This window comes from Trachurus japonicus, chromosome 4 (genome assembly GCF_045865225.1).
Source record: "Trachurus japonicus isolate A0001 chromosome 4, Traja_1.0".
NCBI classification, from domain to species: domain Eukaryota; kingdom Metazoa; phylum Chordata; class Actinopteri; order Carangiformes; family Carangidae; genus Trachurus; species Trachurus japonicus.
Window position 1 is genome coordinate 35,731,770 of NC_140910.1, and position 27,263 is coordinate 35,759,032.

The 27,263-nt window shown below is 43.3% G+C and overlaps 1 protein-coding gene across 1 annotated transcript; it reads right to left on the bottom strand.

Annotated features, from left to right (window-relative positions):
* Nucleotides 1–4,319: 4,319 nt before the first annotated feature.
* Nucleotides 4,320–27,005, bottom strand: tm2d1 (TM2 domain containing 1). Its single transcript, XM_085775492.1, has 7 exons — nucleotides 26,836–27,005; nucleotides 25,248–25,321; nucleotides 23,561–23,669; nucleotides 20,525–20,616; nucleotides 17,360–17,433; nucleotides 5,512–5,646; nucleotides 4,320–4,627 (listed from the first exon to the last, which is right to left on the bottom strand). The coding sequence occupies exons 1-6, from the start codon at nucleotides 26,988–26,990 to the stop codon at nucleotides 5,536–5,538; spliced, it is 615 nt and encodes a 204-aa protein (XP_085631618.1). The 5' UTR covers nucleotides 26,991–27,005; the 3' UTR covers nucleotides 4,320–4,627; nucleotides 5,512–5,535.
* Nucleotides 27,006–27,263: the final 258 nt, after the last annotated feature.

Here is a 27,263-nt window from a genome sequence, read left to right on the forward strand (position 1 = left end):
TTTGTTTCTTCATCTAATTTCTTGTTTGTTTCTTTTTCTTTCTTTAATGTGTTCATCCTTTTCTTCTTTCTCGTTTTCTTCTTCACTTTCATCCACTTTTTAATTTCTTTAGTCCATTAATTTGCTCTTTCTTTCTTCTTTCTCTCGTTCTGTTTTTCTTTCGTTTGTTCATTCTTTTATTCTTACTCATTTTCTTCTTTCTTGCTTTGTTTCTTTCAGTTTAATGTTTCCAGACTTGAAAAACAGTTTGAGTGAGATCGGTCATTTCAATGTTACAGTCACCGACCGCTTTCTTCTTTTGTCTCGCTTTCTTTTCTCATCTCTTTTCGTTCATTTATTTATTTAGTGTTGTTATCATTACTACTACTATTATTTTTACTATCAATATCTTCCCTTTCTCTATTTTTTCTTTCTTTTTAAAACAATTTTTATTCTATTTCTCTACCTTGCACAAGGTATGTGATTATTATTTCTTTTCTGCAATTATTTGTTAGATCAAGGTGAGGTCGTGTTAGAAGCCTTTTGGGTTTCAGACCTCACCTGCACATTTCTTTTTTCGTATCTTTCTTACTAGTAAGAGAGATAAGTAAATGTTTTGTTCTATATTAGGGGAGAGTGGGGTAAGTTGAGCCACTTTTTGTATTCAGGATCTCTACATCAAGACAATTATAGTTTTGTTGCTAACTAACACATCTGCATATATTTCAGGATGTTTTGCATCCAGAATGAGTGTAAATATAACTGTTTTTAAAATATAGCATGTTCAAAAAAAGTGGTCTTGGGGTAAGTTGACCATAGGAGTGGGGTTAATTGATCAACCCCCCCTTCTTTCCTTCCATCCATCTCCTACCTCCCCCTTTACTTAATATTTCATCTGTCCAGGCTACAGGTGAACACAAACTGCAGGGACTTCCTGCTGAGCCACCAACTCACTGAGATTTGGGGAGTTTTGTGATTACGTGGCATCTTGGGAAGAATCCCAGAGATTTTTCTTTGAAAGTAAAGTTTGGCCTCACTATAAACAACTTTTCCTGTTTATAGGAACATACTTACTGTAATCACAAACATACAGAATCTTGATTTAATCATTTGGACATATACAGCCAGAATACATTCATTAAGTGTATAGGATAGGTGGCTCAACTTACCCCTGGCCAGATGGATCAACTTACCCCACAGCTACCTTAGCTTGGGTTTATTGCTCTCACAGCTAAAATGGTGCAGTTTTTGGGGCGGTGCGTGGCGCAGTGGGTAGAGCGGCCGCCCCATGTAGAGGCTACAGTCCTCGCCGCAGGCGTCCCCGGTTCGAATCCCGCGTCGGGCAGACCTTTCCTGCGTGTCATTCCCCCTCTCTCTGCCTCCCCATTTCCTGTCTATCTCTACTGTCATCACTATCAAATAAAGGCAAAAAGCCGAAAAATATACTTAAAAAAAAAAAAAAAAATGGTGCAGTTTCATGCTAGGTTTACTACCTCATGTTGTAGCTCATAGATACCACAACCCATGTATAAAACAGATTTACAATCATCTCTTTTAGTCTAAACACAATTCTCATGAAACTTATGATCGACAAAATTCACTCTCGAGAGTGAAAAATGATTTTTTGGTCATAAATGTTAAACCACTTTACTCACGTGGTTCTAATCTTCACAGACTCCATGAAATGATGCCTGCCTCCCTAATATTTGGTCACATGCTAACTTTTTCCTATAGTTTCCTAGAAACAAGGGGTGGGTCAACTTACCCACTGGCTCATCTTACCCCACTCTCCCCTATATGTGCAAATAAATAAAGTCTAAAGTCTGGTAACAGCATCAAGGAACGGAGAAGCATCCTGCAGCTGTGATTGACAGCTGTCCGTCTCCATGACAACATCACATGACCTGACATGACATCACCTGTCTGACACTTTACCACCATTACCACCTTGAACGTCTCGTGAAGAACAAAGAGAGACGTCGTCACACTGACATCATGAAGGAAACACACACACACACACACACACACACACACACACACACACACACACACACACACACACACACACACACACACACACACACACACACACACACACACACACACACACACACACACAGGGCCGTTGTCTAGGGGAGAAAGGTGATGATAACTCTAGGGGCCCAGCGCCCAGTGGGGCCCATAAAAAACCCCAGTAGTCTAATCTTTGTATGACTGAATTATTCTGCGTAAGACCCTGACTAATACTCATAGTACACTGTAAAAACTCAACATCTTTCCAAGAATATTTGTCTTATTTCTTGTCCAAATGTCTCATTTCTAGTCAAAACTAATCTCTTTCCACTTAAAATAAGACTCATCACCTAAAAATTAACTTGTTTTTAGATCATTTTCACTTAAATTCACAATAAATAGAAAAATCTGTCAGTGAAAGTAAGTTTTTTGTGTTTGTAATAAGGAAGAAAAACTTGCTCCACTATCAGATTTTTCTACTTATTCCAAGTGAAAATCTGCTTGAAAGAAGTAAAAAGTGTCTAAAAACAAGCTGCTTTTAATGTGATGTGCGTATGAAGTAGAATGAGATTTGTTTTGACTAGAAATGACATTTTGACTAGAAATAAGACAAATATTCTTGCTCAGATACTTGAGTTTTTGCAGTGTAATGCTGCATTAGCATCAAAACAAAGAAGGCTAAATAAAAAACGATAATACATACGTAGTCTAAGAAAAAAAAGAGGAAAAGTTAGGGGGAGGGGCCCACTTTAGTATTCTTTAAGGGGGCCCAGAATTCATAGCAACGGCCCTGCTCACTCACACACACACACAATATACTGAAACTATAGAGACACTCCCCTGGACCAGAGTGTGTGTGTGTGTGTGTGTGTGTGTGTTTTCTCACGTCGAGGTAGCAGCCATGTGGCTTTCATCAAAATTCAATTATCATACTGTACCACGCTTCACAGGACACACACACACACACACACACACACACACACACACACACTGTGCCCGGTGTGTGAGTAATAATTAGAGAGAAGGAACTCGCTGCCGTGGAAACAGATTCACACGTTCACCACCGTCACCGTCACCACGTTGTGTGTTTTCATGAGCTGATTATTATTGTTTTTCCCTCAACACAATCAGCTGCTGCTCTTCAGAGGCGTTCAAGTGTTTCAGTCGTGATGCCTTCACTGTCACCTCGTCGTGATGCCTTCACTGTCACCTCGTCGTGATGCCTTCACTGTCACCTCGTCGTGATGCCTTCACTGTCACCTCGTCACAAACTAAACAGATATAAAACTCTCTGCTGCCTGTCAGCAGGGCCGGCCCTAGGATGTTGGTGGCCCCCTAAACCAGGTTTTTGTTTGTGGCCCTGCACTCTAAGACAAACACCAAATCACTGGTTAAAACTGAATACAGACGTGTTTATCCCTCTGAGGTTTGAGGCCATTTTCTTGACTTTTACATATTTTCTTAAATGTATCTTTTTAAGATACTTGCAGATGTAACAATACTCAAGTGTTTTATGTCTAAATATTAGAACCTCCGCTGTAAGCACACTGAGGCCAGTTTGTCCTAGAACACTGTAGAAAGAAATAATTTAGGACAAATGCTGGAAATTTGAGGTCTGCTTTTTGAAAAAAAACGTCCAATCCCTTGTGAAAACACTCCTTCAGTCATGAGAATGAACTGTTTTGGTGCTTGAAATAGGATATGAATACAGTAATAGATACGTGTAGAAAACAAGTCTAAAATGACATTTTGTAAGATTGCTTTTTGAGCACAAATGTTGTCATTCTGCCGTTCTATTTTCACCAAATGTCTCAAATGTGAGATAAAAGAAGCTGAATATTGACTTCACATTACATATAAAGCTCATAGCTGCACGTGCAGACCTCAGGATGTTTAAATGACTTGATGAACCCCGGTACCTTTCTGATCATGTGGCCCCCCACCTAACGGCTGTGGCACTAAACAACCACATAGAGGGTTTATACCAGGGGCCGGCCCTGGCTGTTGTTCATTTCACCAAGTGGAAGCTTCAAACTCAAAGTTTTCTTCCGAATGTATGAAAGAAGTTATTTAATTTATTGGAAATGTGTTCATAAGACGAATGAATATCAGAGTTTAAAACATTTAAAGGTCTCATGAAGGAGGTGGTGGTGGTTTTAAATCGTATTGATAACATGTTTTATCCCCAAAGATATTTCTCTGTAAAGTCAATTTTAAGTTTTTACCAAAGTTTCTATATAAATATAATAATAATAACAGTGATAATAATGATAAGTTTAAACAGCCATGAGGTCTGAGACATTTAACAAAGGACAAGTCAATGTTGGTGTATTAACACAAAAAGAAAATTTATTTACAAAGTCAAGTTTGAAGGAAAAACACCATAACTTATAGACAAATAAAAACAGAAATGGTCATAAATAAAGCAAACACAGGCTGAACAGATGAACAGATGAACAGCCGGACAGATGAACAGCTGGACAGATGTGAGGAGGGAAATGTGAAGTGACTGAATCCACCTGAAAACAAGAGGCGGGAAAAATGATTCAGACTGAAGTTCGTTAACGTTCACACTCGGTGTGTCGATAAAGTTGATCTCAGGAAGATGTAGTGGTCACATGACTGATGGAGAGACCTAGAGAAACAGAGAGAAACAGAAACAGAGAGAAACAGAAACAGAGAGAAACAGAGAGAGAGAAGCTCATTCAGTATCAAACTAATTAGACTCCAGTTTAATTAACACACAACAATAATCACAACGTCACTGTTTGTTCACAGATAAATAAAACCAAACCCCAGTCACTTCAAAACAAAACTCTGAAGTCTATCACCTATCTAAAAAAAAACCAAAACATAATATTAAAGGGACAACCAGGAGTTTTGTTAAAGTGAAGTGTTTCCACACTACATTTCTGAGCCTCCGCACCGTGAAATTCTTTGACCGGCGCAAGACAGACTCATGTTTTCATTCATCAAGAATTAAAGTCAGAGGTTGGAAGACGATCACATACCGTCGTAGTTCCCACCATAAACGGAGATTCATACGGCGGCGTTATTCTCATGACTCGCCACGAAACCGAAAGTAAAGAAACGCTGGTCGGCTCGCCCAGCATTTCCACCACCACTAATAATAACAAAATAACCATAGAGACAAAACCATAGATTTATCTAAAATGGAGCCATTAACAAGTGGTAACGGAGATTCATCCACATTCATATCAGACTTTTTTATAACCAGATAGAAACTCCTGGTTGTCCCTTTAACTCACTGACTCATTAACTCACCAAGTAAACAGAGCAATGGAGTAAATCAATCAACCAATCAAACTATAAGGAAGCCTCAACGTAGTAAAGACTTTGTTGAATCGTCTGTGTGGTTTTCTTGTAACTGAACTGAGTGGTTTTCAGATCGTTCCTGTTCTTCTCTCTACTTCCTGTTAACCTGCTCAGGTGTGTGTGTGTGTGTGTGTGTGTGTGTGTGTGTGTGTGTTTCAGGTGTGTGTCTGACCCTTCACCTACCTGTGTGTGTGTGTGTGAGTGTGTTCAGAGGGCCAGGTGAGGCTTCCTGTAGGTCTGGTTGGTGATGGAGAGGCGAGTCAGCCGGGCGCCGTAGTAATCCACGATGTAGTTGGACCCGTCTGCTGGACCCACGATCTGCAACAACAACAACAACAACAACAACAATGGTTACACCCGCCTTTCCTAAAATAGACTTCCATTCATCGTAATAGCAGGTTTTCTATTTTTTCTAAATGGTAAATGGACTTGCACTTACAGTATATAGCCCTTTTCTAGTCACTTGGACCACTCAAAGCGCTTTACAATGTAACAGTCACATTCACCCTTTCACACACATTCATACAGCTCTGTTCACAGACAGGCTTTGGGAACTAATCATTCACACACATTCATACAGCTCTGTTCACAGACAGGCTTTGGGAACTAATCATTCACACACATTCACACAGCACTGTTCACAGACAGGCTTTGGGAACTAATCATTCACACACATTCACACAGCACTGTTCACAGACAGGCTTTGGGAACTAATCATTCACACACATTCATACAGCACTGTTCACAGACAGGCTTTGGGAACTAATCATTCACACACATTCATACAGCACTGTTCACAGACAGGCTTTGGGAACTAATCATTCACACACATTCATACAGCACTGTTCGCAGACAGGCTTTGGGAACTAATCATTCACACACATTCATACAGCACTGTTCGCAGACAGGCTTTGGGAACTAATCATTCACACACATTCATACAGCACTGTTCGCAGACAGGCTTTGGGAACTAATCATTCACAGACATTCACACAGCACTGTTCACAGACAGGCTTTGGGAACTAATCATTCACACACATTCATACAGCTCTGTTCACAGACAGGCTTTGGGAACTAATCATTCACACACATTCATACAGCACTGTTCACAGACAGGCTTTGGGAACTAATCATTCACACACATTCATACAGCACTGTTCACAGACAGGCTTTGGGAACTAATCATTCACACACATTCATACAGCTCTGTTCACAGACAGGCTTTGGGAACTAATCATTCACACACATTCATACATCACTGTTCACAGACAGGCTTTGGGAACTAATCATTCACACACATTCACACATCACTGTTCACAGACAGGCTTTGGGAACTAATCATTCACACACATTCACACATCACTGTTCACAGACAGGCTTTGGGAACTAATCATTCACACACATTCACACATCACTGTTCACAGACAGGCTTTGGGAACTAATCATTCACACACATTCACACATCACTGTTCACAGACAGGCTTTGGGAACTAATCATTCACACACATTCACACATCACTGTTCACAGACAGGCTTTGGGAACTAATCATTCACACACATTCATACAGCACTGTTCACAGACAGGCTTTGGGAACTAATCATTCACACACATTCATACAGCACTGTTCACAGACAGGCTTTGGGAACTAATCATTCACACATCACTGTTCACAGACAGGCTTTGGGAACTAATCATCCACACACATTCATACAGCACTGTTCACAGACAGGCTTTGGGAACTAATCATTCACACATCACTGTTCACAGACAGGCTTTGGGAACTAATCATTCACACACATTCACACATCACTGTTCACAGACAGGCTTTGGGAACTAATCATTCACACATCACTGTTCACAGACAGGCTTTGGGAACTAATCATTCACACACATTCATACAGCACTGTTCACAGACAGGCTTTGGGAACTAATCATTCACACACATTCATACAGCACTGTTCACAGACAGGCTTTGGGAACTAATCATTCACACACATTCATACAGCACTGTTCACAGACAGGCTTTGGGAACTAATCATTCACACACATTCACACATCACTGTTCACAGACAGGCTTTGGGAACTAATCATTCACACACATTCATACAGCACTGTTCACAGACAGGCTTTGGGAACTAATCATTCACACATCACTGTTCACAGACAGGCTTTGGGAACTAATCATTCACACACATTCATACAGCACTGTTCACAGACAGGCTTTGGGAACTAATCATTCACACATCACTGTTCACAGACAGGCTTTGGGAACTAATCATTCACACACATTCACACATCACTGTTCACAGACAGGCTTTGGGAACTAATCATTCACACTATATTATATTATTCATCCATCCATCCATCCATCCATCCAACCATTCGTCCAACCAACCATCCCTCCATCCAACCAACCATCCATCCATCCATTCGTCCATCCATCCAACCAACCATCCGTCCATCCATCCATCCATCCATCCACCATCAATCCATCCCTCCATCCAACCAACCATCCGTCCATCCATCCATCCACCATCTATCCATCCATCCATCCAACCAACCATCCGTCCATCCATCCATCCATCCATCGCTCCATCCATCCAACCAACCAACCATCCATCTGTCCATCCACCATCTATCCATCCATCCATTCGTCCATCCATCCATCCAACCAACCATCCGTCCATCCATCCATCCACCATCTATCCATCCATCCATCCAACCAACCATCCATCTGTCCATCCATCCATCCACCATCTATCCATCCAACCATTCGTCCATCCATCCAACCAACCATTCGTCCATCCATCCATCCATCCATTCCTCCATCCATCCAACCAACAATCTGTCCATCCATCTCTCCATCCATCCATCCAACTGTCCATCCCTCTCTCTCTCAACAATCCCTCCCTCCTTCCCTCCTCCCTGTGATGGATTTCCAGCCTCTATTATCTAAAGCACTTCAACAGGACGGAGTGATTCGTCCCTTCACCTCCGTGTTTCCCTCTCTCCATCCGTCTGCTCCGTGTTTCCCTCTCTCTCTCTCCATCCGTCTGCTCCGTCTCTCTCTCTCTCCATCCGTCTGCTCCATCTCTCTCTCTCTCTCCATCCGTCTGCTCCATCTCTCTCTCAGTCCATTAGAAACTTCTGGAAGCATCATTCATCCCGGGGGCTCAGAGAGACGCGATGGATGGATGGATGGATGGATGGATGGGCGTAAATAATAATCAGAAGGCCGACGCCTGTTTATTCATCAGCCTCCTTCTCCTCCTCCTTCCTCCTCCTCCTCTTCCTCCTCCCCCCCTCCAGCCGGGCAGTTAGCTGCTAAAATATGAGGTGTCGGTCTGACAGAGGAGGTGAAACCAGCAGGAAACAAGGAGCTGATGTGGAGCAGAACTGGTCTGGGATCAGTCTGGAGACCAAGGGGGCAGTTGTTGTTGTGGGTCTGAGAAGTGAAGTCACTTCCTCGTTCAACAAGCTGCAATCCCCTCTTCTTCCTCTGGGGGCTGGTGTCAGAAAGCAGCATTCTCCATAGACCCCCATGTTAAAATCACCCACTTTACATCCTCAATAAACATGTTAAAAGCCTGGTGTCACAACGTTTTCTGGTCTCAACCGATAGTTTCTACCCCCACACACACTCTGAGGGGGTTTAACTCTACCGTTTGACTGTTATTACCACCCCCACACCAACCACAACTGCATCGATCCATCAACAGCTGGCAGCCCCCCACCCCCCTGCCCCTCCCTCCCTACCTGATCACTCCCCCCCTCCTCCAGCAGGTCTCCCCCTTCCCTCCATCAGCCCACGTCCCCAGCCCCCCCAACCACCATCTCCCACCGGACTGTCCCGCCCATCCCTAGGGTCCACTCTCACCACATCACCCCCTCACCCCACCCCACCTGACCCCCCCCTCATTACTGCTCATCAGGTGAGAGGGGTGTTGAAGAGACTCAACCCCAGGAAAGCAGCTGGCCCCGACCTGGTGAGCCCGAGGCTTCTGAGAGCCTGTGCTGAGGAGCTCGGAGACCCTCTCCAGCACGTATTCAACCTGAGCCTGCACCTGGGGAAAGTCCCCTCAGTGTGGAAAACATCCTGCATCGTCCCCGTCCCCAAGACAAGACACCCCAAGGACCCCAACGACTTCCGTCCCATCGCCCTCACCTCACAGGTCATGAAGTCATTGGAGAAGCTGGTACTACATCGTCTGAGGTCACAGGTGCAGCAGACCCAGGACCCACTCCAGTTTGCCTACAGGGAGAGGATAGGAGTGGAGGATGCTGTCCTGTACCTTCTCCATCGGACCCACTCCTATCTCGAGGAGGGAGGCTGCGCTGTGAGGATTCTTTTTTTCGACTTCTCAAGCGCATTTAATACCATTCAGCCCCCACGACTGCAGGAAAAACTATCCACCATGCAGGTGGACCCCCTCCTCATCTCCTGGATAACTGACTACCTGACCAACAGACCACAATTTGTTAGGATCGGCAGCAGTATTTCCAGCACCATCACCAGCAGCACTGGAGCTCCGCAGGGGACCGTGCTGTCCCCCATCCTCTTCACCTTGTACACCGCTGATTTCCAACACAACTCTGAGCTCTGTCACATGCAGAAGTTCTCGGACGATACAGCAGTTGTAGCTTGCATCAGGGAGAATGAGGAGGGGGAATACAGGGAACTGGTGAGCGAATTTGTGGGGTGGTGCCAGAAGAACCAGCTGCTCCTGAACACCACCAAAACAAAGGAGATTGTGCTGGACTTCAGGCGCCAGCCCCCCGCCCCGCTCCCTGTCTGCATCGAGGGTGAGGAGGTTGAGATAGTGCCCTGCTACAAATACCTCGGACTCATACTGGACAATAAACTGGACTGGACTCAGAACATTGATCACCTCTACAAGAAGGGCCAGAGCAGGCTCTATTTCTTGCGGAGGCTGGCATCCTTTAACATCTGCACTAAGCTCCTACAGATGTTTTATAACTCTGTAGTGGCTAGTGTGTTGTTCTATGCCGTGTCCTGCTGGGGCGGCAGTGGCAGCAAGAGGAACATCCAGAGGCTGAACAAGCTCATCAAGAAGGCAGGCTCAGTGGTGGGCCTGAAGCTGGACTCTGTTGAGGAGGTGACGGAGCAGAGGACACTGACCAGACTCAGGGCAATCATGAACAATGCCGACCATCCACTGAGCTCTGCCTTTAACCAGCAGAGGAGCACCATCAGCAACAGACTGCGGTCACTGAACTGTTCAACCACAAGATACGCAAAGTCATTTGTCCCCCGAGCCATCAGGCTGCACAACTCCTTGAGTGGGAGGAAGAGGCGGGAGGGGGAGTAGTAGTAGGAGTAGCAGAAGAAGCGGTGTGGGGGGAAATCCAAAGGCAGAAGTGCTGGAACACTTCTGTCCTTCTTGTTTCTGTTTCTGCTGTTGTGTGTGGTTTTGTCTTGTCCTCAAGCCAGTCTAACCTCCAGTTTTTATTTATTGTTATTATAATTATTTTTTTAGATATTTATAACCTGTTTTTATCGTATGTGTGTGTGACTGATTCTCTGTGAGCAGTTGACCACACCTGAATTTCCTTCGGGATTAATAAAGTAAATCTATCTATCTATCTATCTATCTATTAGGTTAAAACTCTGAGGGGTTTAACTCTACCGTTTGACCGTTATTAGGTTAAAACTCTGAGGGGGTTTAACTCTACCGTTTGACTGTTATTAGGTTAAAACTCTGAGGGGTTTAACTCTACCGTTTGACCGTTATTAGGTTAAAACTCTGAGGGGTTTAACTCTACCGTTTGACCGTTATTAGGTTAAAACTCTGAGGGGGTTTAACTCTACCGTTTGACCGTTATTAGGTTAAAACTCTGAGGGGTTTAACTCTACCGTTTGACCGTTATTAGGTTAAAACTCTGAGGGGTTTAACTCTACCGTTTGACCGTTATTAGGTTAAAACTCTGAGGGGTTTAACTCTACCGTTTGACCGTTATTAGGTTAAAACTCTGAGGGGTTTAACTCTACCGTTTGACCGTTATTAGGTTAAAACTCTGTGGGGTTTAACTCTACCGTTTGACCGTTATTAGGTTAAAACTCTGAGGGGTTTAACTCTACCGTTTGACCGTTATTAGGTTAAAACTCTGAGGGGTTTAACTCTACCGTTTGACCGTTATTAGGTTAAAACTCTGAGGGGTTTAACTCTACCGTTTGACCGTTATTAGGTTAAAACTCTGAGGGGGTTTAACTCTACCGTTTGACCGTTATTAGGTTAAAACTCTGAGGGGTTTAACTCTACCGTTTGACCGTTATTAGGTTAAAACTCTGAGGGGGTTTAACTCTACCGTTTGACCGTTATTAGGTTAAAACTCTCAGGGGTTTAACTCTACCGTTTGACCGTTATTAGGTTAAAACTCTCAGGGGATTAACTCTACCGTTTGACCGTTATTAGGTTAAAACTCTCAGGGGTTTAACTCTACCGTTTGACCGTTATTAGGTTAAAACTCTGAGGGGGTTAACTCTACTGCTGTTATTAGGTTAAAACTCTGAGGGGTTTAACTCTACCGTTTGACCGTTATTAGGTTAAAACTCTGAGGGGTTTAACTCTACCGTTTGACCGTTATTAGGTTCAAACTCTGAGGGGTTTAACTCTACCGTTTGACCGTTATTAGGTTCAAACTCTGAGGGGTTTAACTCTACCGTTTGACCGTTATTAGGTTAAAACTCTGAGGGGTTTAACTCTACCGTTTGACCGTTATTAGGTTAAAACTCTGAGGGGTTTAACTCTACCGTTTTACTGTTATTAGGTTCAAACTCTGAGGGGGTTTAACTCTACCGTTTGACCGTTATTAGGTTAAAACTCTGAGGGGTTTAACTCTACCGTTTGACCGTTATTAGGTTAAAACTCTGAGGGGTTTAACTCTACCGTTTGACCGTTATTAGGTTAAAACTCTGAGGGGTTTAACTCTACCGTTTGACCGTTATTAGGTTAAAACTCTGAGGGGGTTTAACTCTACCGTTTGACCGTTATTAGGTTAAAACTCTGAGGGGTTTAACTCTACCGTTTGACCGTTATTAGGTTAAAACTCTGAGGGGTTTAACTCTACCGTTTGACCGTTATTAGGTTAAAACTCTGAGGGGGTTAACTCTACTGCTGTTATTAGGTTAAAACTCTGAGGGGTTTAACTCTACCGTTTGACCGTTATTAGGTTAAAACTCTGAGGGGTTTAACTCTACCGTTTGACCGTTATTAGGTTAAAACTCTGAGGGGTTTAACTCTACCGTTTGACCGTTATTAGGTTAAAACTCTGAGGGGTTTAACTCTACCGTTTGACCGTTATTAGGTTAAAACTCTGAGGGGTTTAACTCTACCGTTTGACCGTTATTAGGTTAAAACTCTGAGGGGTTTAACTCTACCGTTTGACCGTTATTAGGTTAAAACTCTGAGGGGTTTAACTCTACCGTTTGACCGTTATTAGGTTAAAACTCTGAGGGGTTTAACTCTACCGTTTGACCGTTATTAGGTTCAAACTCTGAGGGGTTTAACTCTACCGTTTGACCGTTATCAGGTTCAAACTCTGAGGGGTTTAACTCTACCGTTTGACCGTTATCAGGTTCAAACTCTGAGGGGTTTAACTCTACCGTTTGACCGTTATCAGGTTCAAACTCTGAGGGGTTTAACTCTACCGTTTGACCGTTATCAGGTTCAAACTCTGAGGGGTTTAACTCTACCGTTTGACCGTTATTAGGTTCAAACTCTGAGGGGTTTAACTCTACCGTTTGACCGTTATTAGGTTCAAACTCTGAGGGGTTTAACTCTACCGTTTGACCGTTATCAGGTTAAAACTCTGAGGGGTTTAACTCTACCGTTTGACCGTTATCAGGTTAAAACTCTGAGGGGTTTAACTCTACCGTTTGACCGTTATCAGGTTAAAACTCTGAGGGGTTTAACTCTACCGTTTGACCGCTATTAGGTTAAAACTCTGAGGGGGTTTAACTCTACCTTTTGACCGCTATTAGGTTAAAACTCTGAGGGGGTTTAACTCTACCGTTTGACCGTTATCAGGTTAAAACTCTGAGGGGGTTTAACTCTACCGTTTGACCGTTATCAGGTTAAAACTCTGAGGGGGTTTAACTCTACCTTTTGACCGCTATTAGGTTAAAACTCTGAGGGGGTTTAACTCTACCTTTTGACCGCTATTAGGTTAAAACTCTGAGGGGTTTAACTCTACCTTTTGACCGCTATTAGGTTAAAACTCTGAGGGGGTTTAACTCTACTGTTTGACCGTTATTAGGTTAAAACTCTGAGGGGTTTAACTCTACAGTTTTACTGTTATTAGGTTAAAACTCTGGCCAATTAGGGCGCGGAAACGTTGAGTGACAGGTCCGAGCAGCTCCGTGGACAGCTGCTTCGAGGCCAGTGGGCGGGTTCTCGGCCGGTAAATCCAACATGGCGCTGTTCAGGCCGCCATATTGGAGTCACAACAACGACTCCCCACAACCAATGGGGGACGTCACGGTGCTACGGCCATGTTTTTACAGTCTATGCTCTGGACGCCACATCTCTTCCTGATGAAGACGCAGCTGAAAGCTGAAAAATAAAAGTCTGTTGGTCCAGTCAGAGATTTGGTCATTGTAGTTTTCTTAAAATCTCGTCTCGTTCTCGTGAACCCAATCTCGTGTCTCGCCCTTTATTCCGAATATTTGTGTCCATGTAAACGCACCTATTGACACGTATCTCCACTTCATTATGAGCTCGTTACTGGAGGATTAAACGCTTCATGCTCATTGGTCGGCTGACAGGGTGGTGCGTTCAAGGTCAGGTTAATGTGGTGGGAAAAACGGGCGCTCTGTTTCCCCCCCCTGGAGGTAAAGGAAGCTTCCAAACGTTTCTGTGGTGTTTTATTGATCCACTGATTGATTGATGGGACCAGTGGTAGATGAAACAGGTGTCTGACTCGCCAAAATAAAAGCACGAGTCCGGGGCGGTGTTTAGCTCAGTTGGTAGAGCACCCGCCCCATGTGTTGAGGCTATAGTCCTCGCTGCAGGCGGCCCCGGTTCGAGTCCCGCGTCGGACGGCCCTATCCTGCATGTCATTCCCCCCATCTCTGCCTCCCATTTCCTGTCACACTCTCAACTGTCCTATCAAATAAAGGCATGAAAAGCCAAAAAATATACTTTAAAAAAAAAAAAAAAAAAAAGCACGAGTCCACAGAAATAAGAGAAATTAAATTAAAAACTAAAGTTTTTTTTCTCATGTGACTAATTAACTTTCATGAAGCAGTAACTTGTAAAGCCTGTGCATATTCTCATTTGTCCAGGTCATAGTATCTCAATGGAATTTTAAATCGAAAGAAGAGTTCATTTGCAAAAGCAGATAACTCGTTTTTATAATATTCTAGAATCTTCATTCTTTATTTTTTATTTACATAACCGCTTACATGGACCGCTTGTTGTGTCTGCAATAAAGATTAATAATAATAAGGTGATATCAGTCAAACCAAAGTTGAGTGACTTTGAGATGTAACAAAACAGACATAGGCTATCTCAAAAAAATAAAGTTTTATTGAAAACAACACTATGCAAAGAATAATTACAAAGCCTAAAGCCTCAGCTCATTTTTTCCAAAATGGCGTTTATCTGCTTTTGCAAATGAACTCTTCAGGGTGGGGTTGCACCAGTTTGGCGTATCTCTTTACTAAATTCAGGATTTAGTAATTACTAAACCACTACTAAACCCTTAGTAATTACTAGCTAGTTTGCAACTAGTTGTTTACTAATTTCGGTTGCACCAGACCAGTGTATGCAATCCCGTATCTAGTTATGCGTAAGTGGTTACTAGCAGGTTACTAGTCGCATTAAAGGGATAGTTCAACATTTTGGCAAATTGGCCCATCGCCATGATCCCCCTAGTAATAGCAGTAGGTTCGTTACCTTTAATTGTAGGTGTAAGCTATTTTTAGTACAGCGGAGCGCAGCAGCAGGCTGCTCAGAGCTACGCTATGGAGGCTAAGGGAATTTCTTGGTTTCCCTCATTAAACTCATCAAATACAAAATCCCAAAACTCCACAGCGCTTTTGTAGACAAGTTGTGACCTGCACAACCACCACGCTATGAGATAATGACGGAACGATACGAAACGGAGCCGTTTTCGAGGTAAATTCATACAAAACCGCTGATGCGCGTTGCGTTCAGGGACAGTTTTTCAGCAAGCAGTCTCCGTATTTACCCTGTATTTACCTCGAAAACGGCTCAGTTTCGTATCGTTCCGTCATTATCTCATAGCGTGGTGGTTGTGCAGGTCACAACTTGTCTACAAAAGCGCTGTGGAGTTTTGGGATGTTGAATTTGATGAGTTTAATGAGGGAAACCAAGAAATTCCCTTAGCCTCCATAGCGTAGCTCTGAGCAGCCAGCTGCTGCGCTCCGCCGTACTGAAAATAGCTTACACCTACAATTAAAGGTAACGAACCTACTGCTATGACTATAGCGATTATGGCAATGGGCCAATTTGCCAAAATGTTGAACTATCCCTTTAAGTGACGACAACAACCTGGCTACCCAATCAGCGTGCGGAGCAGAATGTACACAGGAACAGCTGGGCGCTTTTATTTTGAAGTGTGCGACACATGCCACCACATCCGGGAAGCCGGCAATGTTGTGGTATTTCTGCCTGTACGGGCAGCTGCACGTACTCGTTGAGGTACTCACACTGCCACCCGACACACAGTACCGTTGTAGACTTGAATTGTGTCCCCAACCACATTCTGCATCGACCCCGTAGTGAAGTATCGCAGCGTAACAACGGAGGTAGAGCCCCGTTCGGACCCATGCTAAATTGCCACAGCTAACGTTAGCATGTCCGTGATCCGCATTATGTGGTCGCATATTTAAACAGTACCGACAGTACCAGTATCAAAGTCATCATATCCACCACTTTATTTTCGTCACACCACAACGGAAGTGGGTTTTCAACTTCCGTTTCACCCCGTAGTAGCATTCTAGCGAGTGGCTAACTGGTAGCGTTAGCGGCTAACTGGTAGCGCTAGCCACCGGTGTAGGCACCAAATGTGGGGGCTCCGGGCTGCCAAAACCGCCCTGACTAATCTGATGTTTGTCAAGTCTACAAAACGAATTACCGAACAAACACCACCACTTCTGTGTGCACGCCTCTGCAGCTAGTCATGGCTATCGTAGCCGTTAGCTTCGCTGCTGCTGACAGCTAACAGCAGCAGCAGCAGCAAACTAACAGCAGGACGTCAGCTGTCAAAACCCTCCCCTTGTCGGACACGACATGAAACTACTCCAGTTAGCTCGGTCATGTTGGAACTAGGATATCCGCTGGGAAAAATATTTTTTTCATGGGCCGTCATGAGTTATTTAAGACACTGCTAACGGCTAACAGCTAACGGTTAGCCCAGCTAACGTTAATCTAAAATGTAATGAATGGAGTGTCATCGCGACACCCAGCGTCGTTCTCCGGAAAGTGGTGTGGATACATCTAAATCTGTCTCTCAAAAGCCTTTTCCTAACGGCAGGTTCTCTGTTTTGTAAAGCAAACCTCTAAACGAGCCGTTATAAGCTAGTCGTTGTTGGGTTTTTTTTCAGTTGGTTTTGATCCTGTGTCGACAAACTGTAACTAGTAAACAGTTACACAACCCCTAGGGTAGGTGTAAATATTTAGTAGACACTTAGTAATTACTAGCTCTACGTGATTCCTAGTAAAACTGGTGCAATCCATTTTAATTTAGTAATGACTAAATCTTGATTTAGTAAACACTTACACATTTACTAAGGTTAGTAAACACTTAGTAAGAGGTGGTGCAACCCGCCCCTGGACTTGGTTATTTGTCTGGGAAGACGTTTAAACTCTCATCCAAGAGGCTTCATCAGTTCACGGTGAAACGTCTTCCTGGACAAATAACCAAGTCCAGTTGCTTTCCATTTAAAATTCCATTGAGATACCGTAGTAACTTGTAAAGTAATCCCACAGCTTTCTGAGGAGTAACTAACTAGTAACTGTAACTAAGACTGTAGCTGGGACTCACCTGCATGGCGATCAGTACGAAGTCGATCAAGGTGCCGATTCCACAGAAGCCGACGGTGCAGAACTTCAACAGACCTGAGAGACAACGAGAGGAAGTCGCTGTCAAAGACTCGTCACTACGGTTGCCCCTGGTTACCGCTTTTTCTTCTTATTTTTTTGTTTTTTTTTACAGTTGAATTAATTCATTCTGATCTTAAAATGATTGTTTCAGACATTTTTAAAGTAGAAACGACAAGTTCAAACAATTTATTGATTAAAGGGATAGTTCACCCAAAATCCGCTACAAAACAAGCTTGAAATACAGACTTCTTAAATTTTTTTCTGAACAATTTCTCATGTCGGGGCTTCAATACAAGAGGGACATTACAGACGAGCAGCATGGAGGTATCTGGATGTTTTTTGGTGTGTCTTTTTGTTACGAAGACAGTTGGTATCCATTTGCAACCATCATATGGACATGCACTGCTACGCCGAGACCCCCTGTAACTCAGAGAAGCCCACGGAATTTCACTTTTGGGTGAACTATCCCTTTAAATCTGATTATCTGTGTCGACTCGTTTCCGCTGCCGGCTGTAATATGATTGTTCTGAGATGAGTCGCTCTTGGCTCGGCTCGGCTCGGTTTGGCTCGACGTCGGCCAACTGTTCGCCAGTGCAGCTGTTCACACACACACACAGACACAGACACAGACACAGACACACACACACACACACACACACACACACACACACACACACACACACACACTCTCTCTCAGCCTTTGTGGAGCTGCAGGTGTCTCATTAGACGGAGGATGAGAGGAGGAAACTCGGTCTGTTGATAATCAGCCGTCGTTGTTGTTGTTGTTGAACATCACACAAACACACTAACACACACACACACTCGCTTCATTCAGACGGGAGAATAATACACACTAAACAAGGAAACATTTAAAGGGATAGTTCAACATTTTTGGCAAATTGGCCCATTGCCATAATCCCTATAGAGCAGGGGTCATCAACTATATTTGTCGAAGGGCCAGAATCTTTCTCAGCAGACACCTTGGGGGCCGGACATTCAAATAGGCCGAGATTGAAATTAAATTCACCTTTTTGCCTATTAATTTAGTTGTTTATATTTTATTTTACCTGTAAGCTCATAATTTTCATTTATACACATCTTTGGTGTTTTGTATGATATAAAATGAAAAATCTTGACAGCTGACTTTCAGATACATGCTGGAGCTTTACACTGCTGACTTCCCTGTGATTTTCAGCCTCAATATGAAAGGAGGCTGACAATTGGTTCTGATAAATGCTTGTTTCTCTTCTGTAATTCTACATCTGGGAGGCGACGTTTTTCCACACACAGGCAGAGCTCAGTGGGAAACAGTAGGAGAGACACAGGCGGAGGGGGAACCGGGACACAACACCAGAGGGAGAAGCAGGTCCGTGCAGCTGTGCACCGCGGATGTACAGAAAAAAAAACAACTGCGTGGCATCAAACACGCGCCGCTACCGCATCGTTTTTGTTTTGAGAGGGTGCATGGCGCGCATCTACACTGAATGGGTTTGAGTGCGCAAAAGACGCTACTGAACGGCCGCCCGTGCACACCCAGTTTAACTAAGGCTGCGGCCAAACTCACCCAGGCAGCTCGGCTCTGCAGACAGACAGGGAAAACCCTGCAGTCCAGCTCCCTAAACTTTCATGCACGGTGCTTTGAGTACCGCAGCGTTTCCTAATCCCAGTGCAGGGGCTCACAGGCACACACAAACACGTTGAGCGTGTCTCCATTTCCCAGCGCATTGAGGCCGAGAAATATAATACTTGTAAACTTTTAGAACTCAGTCGCGGGCCGGATTGGAAGGTTCGGCGCGGGCCGCCAGTTGATGATCACTGCTATAGAGAATGTGAAGTTACGTCACACCGTGGGACGTTGGGCGCCATCTTTGGAGGATCGCGGATGTAAACACTTGCTGCTCGTCTCCCTAAAAAAAGTTCCCCAAAGTCGCTTAAAAGTAATCATGGTGGGACAGTACTGCTGCCACAGTAGTATATGCACTAATACCAAAAACCAGATAGTTGACCATGTCTGGATCAGTCAGTGGAGAGTAAATCTGGGTCTTGAATCCAGTCCTTTAACGACAAAATGTATCGACACCGTTAATAAGTCGTAGTTTCTCTGTGTCCCTTTGTTTCTCGTTAAATTTGAGTTTATCACGATACGTTCCTCCTTCGTTTCCCTTCCCCTTCTCCATTTCTTTTTTTAATTCTATTTTTGTCCGTCTTCCTCATCTCTTTTTCTTTCTCTTTTTTTGCTTGTTTTCCTCCGTTTTCCCCCACTCTCTGTTTACGTTTGCGTTCCTCCAAAGATGGCACCGACGTCCCACAACGCAAAAGCGGTGTGACGTCAGCTTCACATTCTCTATAGTCATAGCAGTAGGTTCGTTACCTTTAATTGTCGGTGCAAGCTGTTTTTAGAACGGTGGAGCAGAGCCGTGAGCTGCTCAGAGCTACGCTACGGAGGCTCATTATGGGATTTCTTGGTTTCCCTCATCAAACTCATCAAATACACAATCCAACAACTCCACAACACTCTGGTGGACAAGTTGTGAGCTGCACATTCACCACGCTATGAGATAATAACACAACGTTACCACACAGAGTTGTTGTAGAGGGAAATACAGAGACTGATGATGAAAAACTGTCCCTGAAGGCAACGCGCATCAGTGGTTTTACATGTATTTCCCTCTAAAACAACTCTGTGTGGTAACGTTGTGTTATTATCTCATAGCGTGGTGAATGTGCAGCTCACAACTTGTCCACCAGAGCGTTATTGTGGAGTTGTTGGATTGTGTTAAGGTGGAAATACTACAGAGTTCCTCTTTAAAGGACGATGTCGGCCATGTTTACCAGCTGCAGTTCCTCCTCCGACCACCAGGAGCTGCTGTGATTAAAACTGACTGAAAAAACCTCTCACATCCACTTCAAACCTCACACAGACCACAAATGCTTCCCTGTTGAATTTCTCCAAAAGTTTCTGATCATGTCACATGATCGTCCTCAGCTCAGAGTGTTGGTGTAAGGCCAAGAATTAAAATCTGAATTGTATTTTCTGGTGATATTTGTGTATATGTGTGTGTGTGTGTGTGTGTGTGTGTGTGTGTGTGTGTGTGTGTGTGTGTACCGAGGGCGGGGTATCCCAGGTAGAAGCGATCCGCTCCGAGCCAGCCCAGGAACAGCGACAGAGCCACAGCCACTTTGTAGGAGTAACCGCTCCTGAGAGGAAACGACAAACTGTTAGTTTCCATTCACAGGATAATTACATTACATTATAAAAGGTAAAGGTGAAATCCTGCGATCTGATTGGTTGTTAACCGTGGTATAATGAGCAGTTACCACGGCTACTATTCTAAAGCCTTATCACAGCGTAGGCTATCACTCCGCCTCAGGCACGTATGACTGGTATGAATGGAAGTTGTTGTCATGTATCCATGACAACAGACTGTTGCAGTCCGTAGCAACAGACAGTTGATGCACTGCAAAAACTCTAAATCTTTCCAAGAATATTTGTCTTTTTTCTTGTCAAAATGTCTCATTTCTAGTCAAAACTAATCTCTTTCCACTTAAAATAAGACTCATCACCTAAAAATGAACTTGTTTTTAGATCATTTTCACTTGTTTCAAACTAATTTTCACTTGAAATAAGTAGAAAAATCTGCCAGTGAAAGCAAGTTTTTTGTGTTTGTAATAAGAAAGAAAAACTTGCTCCACTATCAGATTTTTCTACTTATTTCAAGTGAAAATCTGCTTGAAAGAAGTAAAAAGTGTCTAAAAACAAGCTGCTTTTTAATGTGAAATCAATTAATCAAAATAAACTTTAAAGACCGGGTAAACCAAATTCAGTATTTTTCTTCTTATCATATTAATTATCTTCTTAAATGTGTCCCTCAAAACATGTAAAAAATATTTTTCCCATTCATCTTTTCCTTGAGGAGCTAGGCCTCAGAGACTGTTCTGTGTGCAGGTTTAGAATGGGCGGGCTTAAATCGATGACCGCTTTACGTAAAGCGGTCATACTTACATAAACCCGCCCCCTGCTCTGCTCTACGTATAAATACATTCAGCCAACTGACTTCAGAGGTTTTCCGTCCCACTTGCTCTTCAGTCTAGCAGAAACACGTGAAACAGCAGCTAACTAAACGTAGTCATGTTCACACACAGGGGAGACCACTACTGTCCTGTTCCTTCATATAACGAGTTTACAGTGCTAACGTTAACGTATTCACACCGTGATAAACAGCAGTCACCGCGGGGAGAGAGGCTGACTCCCCCGGTCACACACCCCTCACAACGTTACACACGACACACACACAGCAGCAGCAGCAGCAGCTACAACACCGTCTGTTGACCAGAGTCTCCCTCATTAACACACTGTCCGACCAAACAGCCTCCTCTCCCCCCAAACAACCAGACACACGGGAGACCAGCCATACTGTACAATCACGGACAGAAAACAGTAAAAAAAAAAAAAAAAACCTCCGCTGTGCTCTCAGTCCACCACACACACAGCTGATCAAACCATTTCTTACCTTCACTCTGGTGTCTAAAACAGGCAGCAGCAGCTTCAGTCATCCAGTTAATAATCCACCGATCGATATTATTCCCGTTTTGATCGTTACTCGCGGTCTGCCCGTTTCCTCCGTTTGCATTGTGTGAAAGAGAAAAAAAAGTTTTTAGCCGCGGTAGCAGCCGCAGCCTCCCGGCTGCACCGTGTTGTTTCCCCCGGTCTGTTTCTGATCCCGGCTCCACCGAGTTGTTTCCCCCGGTCTGTTTCTGATCCCGGCTCCACCGAGTTGTTTCCCCCGGTCTGTTTCTGATCCCGGCTCCACCGAGTTGTTTCCCCCCGGTCTCCTCCCACCGGGACACGGCTGCTGCTCAGCTCGGACGCGGTGTCACGGCGCCGGGCGGTCTGGACTGGGTCTGGACTCGGTACCAGGTCCAGAGATAATTCACTGTCTCTGCTACTGCTTCTCATGTCAGGACACTTGAAGCTAAAGCTAAGCTAAAGCTAAGCCAACGTTAGCTAAAAACTTTATTTTTTTCACACAATGCAAATGGATGAAGCACGCTGACCGGTAACGAGATGTAAACAGAGCAGCATGGTGGATTATAACCTGTTGCAGCTGGATGACTGCTGCTGCTGCTGCTGCTGCTGCTGGGACTGTTTTAGACACCAAGAGTGAAGGTAAGAAATGTTTCCTTTAGGTTTATCAGCTGTGTCAGTGCTGAGGACTGGGGTGTGTGGTGGAGTGTGTTTGAGGTCACGTCTAGGGTGTGTATCAGAGACGGTCAGTGAAGTCCAGCTCTCCTACCATGGGGCTGGTTTCTTTGCCTGCAGCACGACCATATCGCGACACGCCCCCACCGTCCGGAACCAGAGAAAACTACTCATTTATTGACAACTTTGATGCAGAATTTTATATACTTCACGACTTTTTTAGTCCTCCAAATTTGACAGAGTGGTTAATAATATATTTTCCTGTGGTATTATAAACTTAAAACACATATTTATTCTTGGTTTACCCGGTCTTTAATGTCCCCGGAAGGAAAATCGAGATGTGTGATGTGATGAGTCTTATTTTAAAGGGACAACGAGGAGTTTCTATTTGGTTATAAAAAAGTCTGATATTAATGTGGATGAATCTACGTTACCACTTGTTAATGGTCCATTTTAGATAAATCTATGGTTTTGTCTCTATCGTTATTTTGTTATTTTAATTAGTGGCGGAAACACTGGAGGCTCATGGTAAATGTAGTATGAGAACACTTCGCTTTCCAAAACTCCTCGTTGTCCCTTTAACTAGAATGAGATTTGTTTTCACTAGAAAATTCATTTTGACTAGAAATGAGACAAATATTCTTGGAGTTTTTGCAGTGTGTTTTTACGATGTTAAAAAATGTAGTAAAGTAGTGTAATCTCTGCTCATTCTACCACTCTAAGGAGGAACAACGCCCCTTAGAGTGGTTGAATGAGCAGAGACCACGGACTGGAGTGATACTATATAGCTTAAATAATCAATAATCAATACAACGACAAGATAAATGACCAATTGAAAATGAAACATAAGATCTGTGTGTGTGCGTGTGTGTGTGTGTGTGTGTGTGTGTGTGTGTGTGTGTGTGTGTGTGTGTGTGTGTGTGTGTGTGTGTGAGCACTCACACGTTCCTGCAGGTGATGGGTTTGAGGAATCCCACCTCCTTCCCGCTGAACTTGAACTCCGTCCCGTTTTTGAACCGACAGCTGATGTTCGGAGCCGGGAGGCACTCGACTGGAAACACACACACACACAGAGAAACACACACACACACACACACACACACACACAGACACACACACACAGATTTCCTTCAGTATTGTCCTGTGTATCCTCTCAAACATCTACTAACTGTGTCGTATTGTTGCTACTGTTTTCTTTAACAGTAATCAACACTGAGTCAGTTGGTTAGTTCCAGATCAACAAGTAATTTGACATATTGGAGCATTTTATATATAAAAAGTAACGCAATAGTTACTTTTACTGGTAATTAGTTACTTTTATAACAGGGAAAATAACAGGTAACTAATTACTTTAACGTGCCCAACACTGTTCACACAGTTACACCACCACACTGTCACGTAGTTTGTGCAACATTTAGTCAGATTGTCCCATGTCCATAATCCCTATAGTCATAGCAGTAGGTTTGTTACCTTTAATTGTCGGTGCAAGCTGTTTTTAGAACGGTGGAGCAGAGCCGTGAGCTGCTCAGAGCTACGCTACGGAGGCTCATTATGGGATTTCTTGGTTTCCCTCATCAAACTCATCAAATACACAATCCAACAACTCCACAACGCTCTGGTGGACAAGTTGTGAGCTGCACATTCACCACGCTATGAGATAATAACACAACGTTACCACACAGAGTTGTTTTAGAGGGAAATTCATGTAAAACCTCTGATGCACGTTGCCTTCAGGGACAGTTTTTCATCAACAGTCTCTGTATTTCCCTCTACAACAACTCTGTGTGGTAACGTTGTGTTATTATCTCATAGCGTGGTGAATGTGCAGCTCACAACTTGTCCACCAGAGCGTTGTGGAGTTGTTGGATTGTGTATTTGATGAGTTTGATGAGGGAAACCAAGAAATCCCATAATGAGCCTCCGTAGCGTAGCTCTGAGCAGCTCACGGCTCTGCTCCACCGTTCTAAAAACAGCTTGCACCGACAATTAAAGGTAACAAACCTACTGCTATGACTATAGGGATTATGTTGAACTATCCCTTTACAGGGTTTATACAGGAATCTTGAAGTTAATTCTAAAACCTTTTTAAGACTTTTTTAAGACCTTCTCAATATTTTTCAACACCTCACCACCACTTCAAGCTGTAACCATTTACATCAGTGACACTTTCAACTGAACAGTTTTAGTTTGTGATAAAGACTCTAGACCACTATGATACAACAGAATTCAAAATAGGCTGGGATAAGAAATCAAAGGCAAAGTTTATCAAAAAAAAAAAAACCACATTGCTCCACTCTCAAAAAACAAAAACAACAATCTTCTTTTCTTTTTTATGCACCGGTTCATCTTTGTTTTTTAATAAAATGCATAAATTCACACACTTTCACAATGTGTTTTAGGACTCAAACTCTTGGACAGCTAATTCAGAAAAAATACCTTCAAAATTTAAGACTTTATAAAGTTGTGAAAAGACTTTTTAATACTTTTTAAGGGTCTTAATTTTCCCAAAATTGATTTATCACCTTTTAATACTTTTCAAGACTCCGCGGACACCCTGCTTTAACTCTGATGGGTAAAAGTGAGAGTTTCAACGAGTGGATTTCTCCCTCTTCCTCCCTCAGCGACTCACCCCAGGCCGTCGTGTCCCTGCAGTTCACCGGCTCCTGAGTGGCTTCATCGATCTCCGGCTTGGTGCACAGATACATGAGCAGAGTGAAGGAGAATCAACTGTTTCACCACATAACAGGGTCACACTTTTGTTTCTGACTCTGAAACCTGGCTTGGACAGAAACTCTTTAAAAAAAGAAAGAAAAAGTTAAAATATTCCTCACTTCATCCTGTTTTATTTCCCCCCTTTCTTTCTTTCTATTTTTCTTCCTCACATTTTACTTCTAATATTATGTTTTTAAACTGTTTGAGGTTCAAACTAAGATGTTAAACCATGCATGTATCATTAGAGACGCTAACTCAAATCAGATGTGTTCAGGAACCTCCTAAAATGAAATAAGGTACATGGTGTTGAAGATTTTTCTTTACTTTAAAGTGTGGTGTGCAGATGTATTGAGCCCCCATGAGTCAACACTTTGTTAAAACCAGCTTTAAGTTGTTTGCTGCCTTTAACAGCTTTTCCTCCATGATTGTTCTGGATTTAGCTCCATCCATCTTCACATCAACAACTCTGAGCAGCCACAAAGTTCAGTTCTGGGCTTTGATTTGTAAAAAATCCTTGAACACCATGAATCATTTTCCTTCCACTTTATAACGACGCGCTACTTTGTGTTGGTCTGTCACATAAAATACCAATAAAACACAATTAAGTTTGTGGTTGTAACGTGACAAAATGTGGAAAAGAATACTACTTTCCTTATTAAAACAATACAATAATGGAAATCACAGATAATACTAGGTGATAGAGGGCATTTCACAGTAGAACGAGCCTCTTTACTTCCCGTACTTTGAGTTTATATTGCTGATAGCCTACTTTTAAGTGTTAATTTAGGTTGTTGTTAGCTTGTTGTTAGGTATTTTAGCTGTAAAACACGTCCTGCTCCTCATAGGTTCAATAAGAAAATATCAGCCAGCAGCCACAAAAAATAAAAACACCATGACTCATTTTCCTTCCACTTTATAACGACGTGCTACTTTATGTTGGTCTGTCACATAAAATCCCAATAAAACACATTTAAGTTTGTGGTTTTAACGTATTTATATTGCTGATAGCCTACTTTTAAGTGTTAATTTAGCTTGTTGTTAGGTATTTTAGCTGTAAAACGCTTCCTGCTCCTCATATTTACACAGTTTAGATTCAATAAGATAATATCCAACGCACAGTTTCCGTCCTGTCAGGTCATAACCGGTTAATAACTTAATTAAACCCTTAGTAACACACAGTAAACCTTGTATTTTATCAATGTTTTTAGTCGTTAGCTCCAGGTGTCATAGATGAGGCGTTAAGGGACCACTTTTAAGTATTAATTTAGCTTGTTGTTAGGTATTTTAGCTGTAAAACACTTCCTGCTCCTCATATTTACACAGTTTAGGATCAATAAGAAACTATCTGACGCATAGTTTCCGTCCTATCAGGTCATAACCGGTTAATAACGCAGATAAACCCTCAGTAACACGCAGTAAACGTCGTGTTTTGTCATTGTTTTTAGCCGTTAGCCGTTAGCTCCGTGAGGCGTTCAGGGACCGGCAGCGGGGCTCGTAAAGGATACTGTCCCAGGCCGAGGTCCTGGCAGCGGAGCGGGTCTTCTCCCAGCGCCGCCGACACCTGCGAGTAGTAAACACAGTAACACAACAGCGTCCACAGCCCCGAGCGGACACACAACACGGACACACACCACCGGGAAGAACCGCAGGCCGCCGCCATGATGGATCCGAGTCTGAGGCTGAAGCAGCGGAGCGGCCTGACGTCACCACAGCGTCACCGCGCTGCGTTCAGGGCGCTGCGCAGCGTGGGACGTTAGAGCTCCCAGCCTCCCACTAAACACACGGGCAAAAAGAGTGGGAGTAGGAGTAAAGTGCAGTAGCCTATCTATAAAAAATGCCAAACTGAGAAAAACAGCTTTTTGTGTTTTTCATTGTCAGGTTTGAGCCTCAAATTATGAATAACTACCAAGTCTATAATTAAAGTCTAAAATTA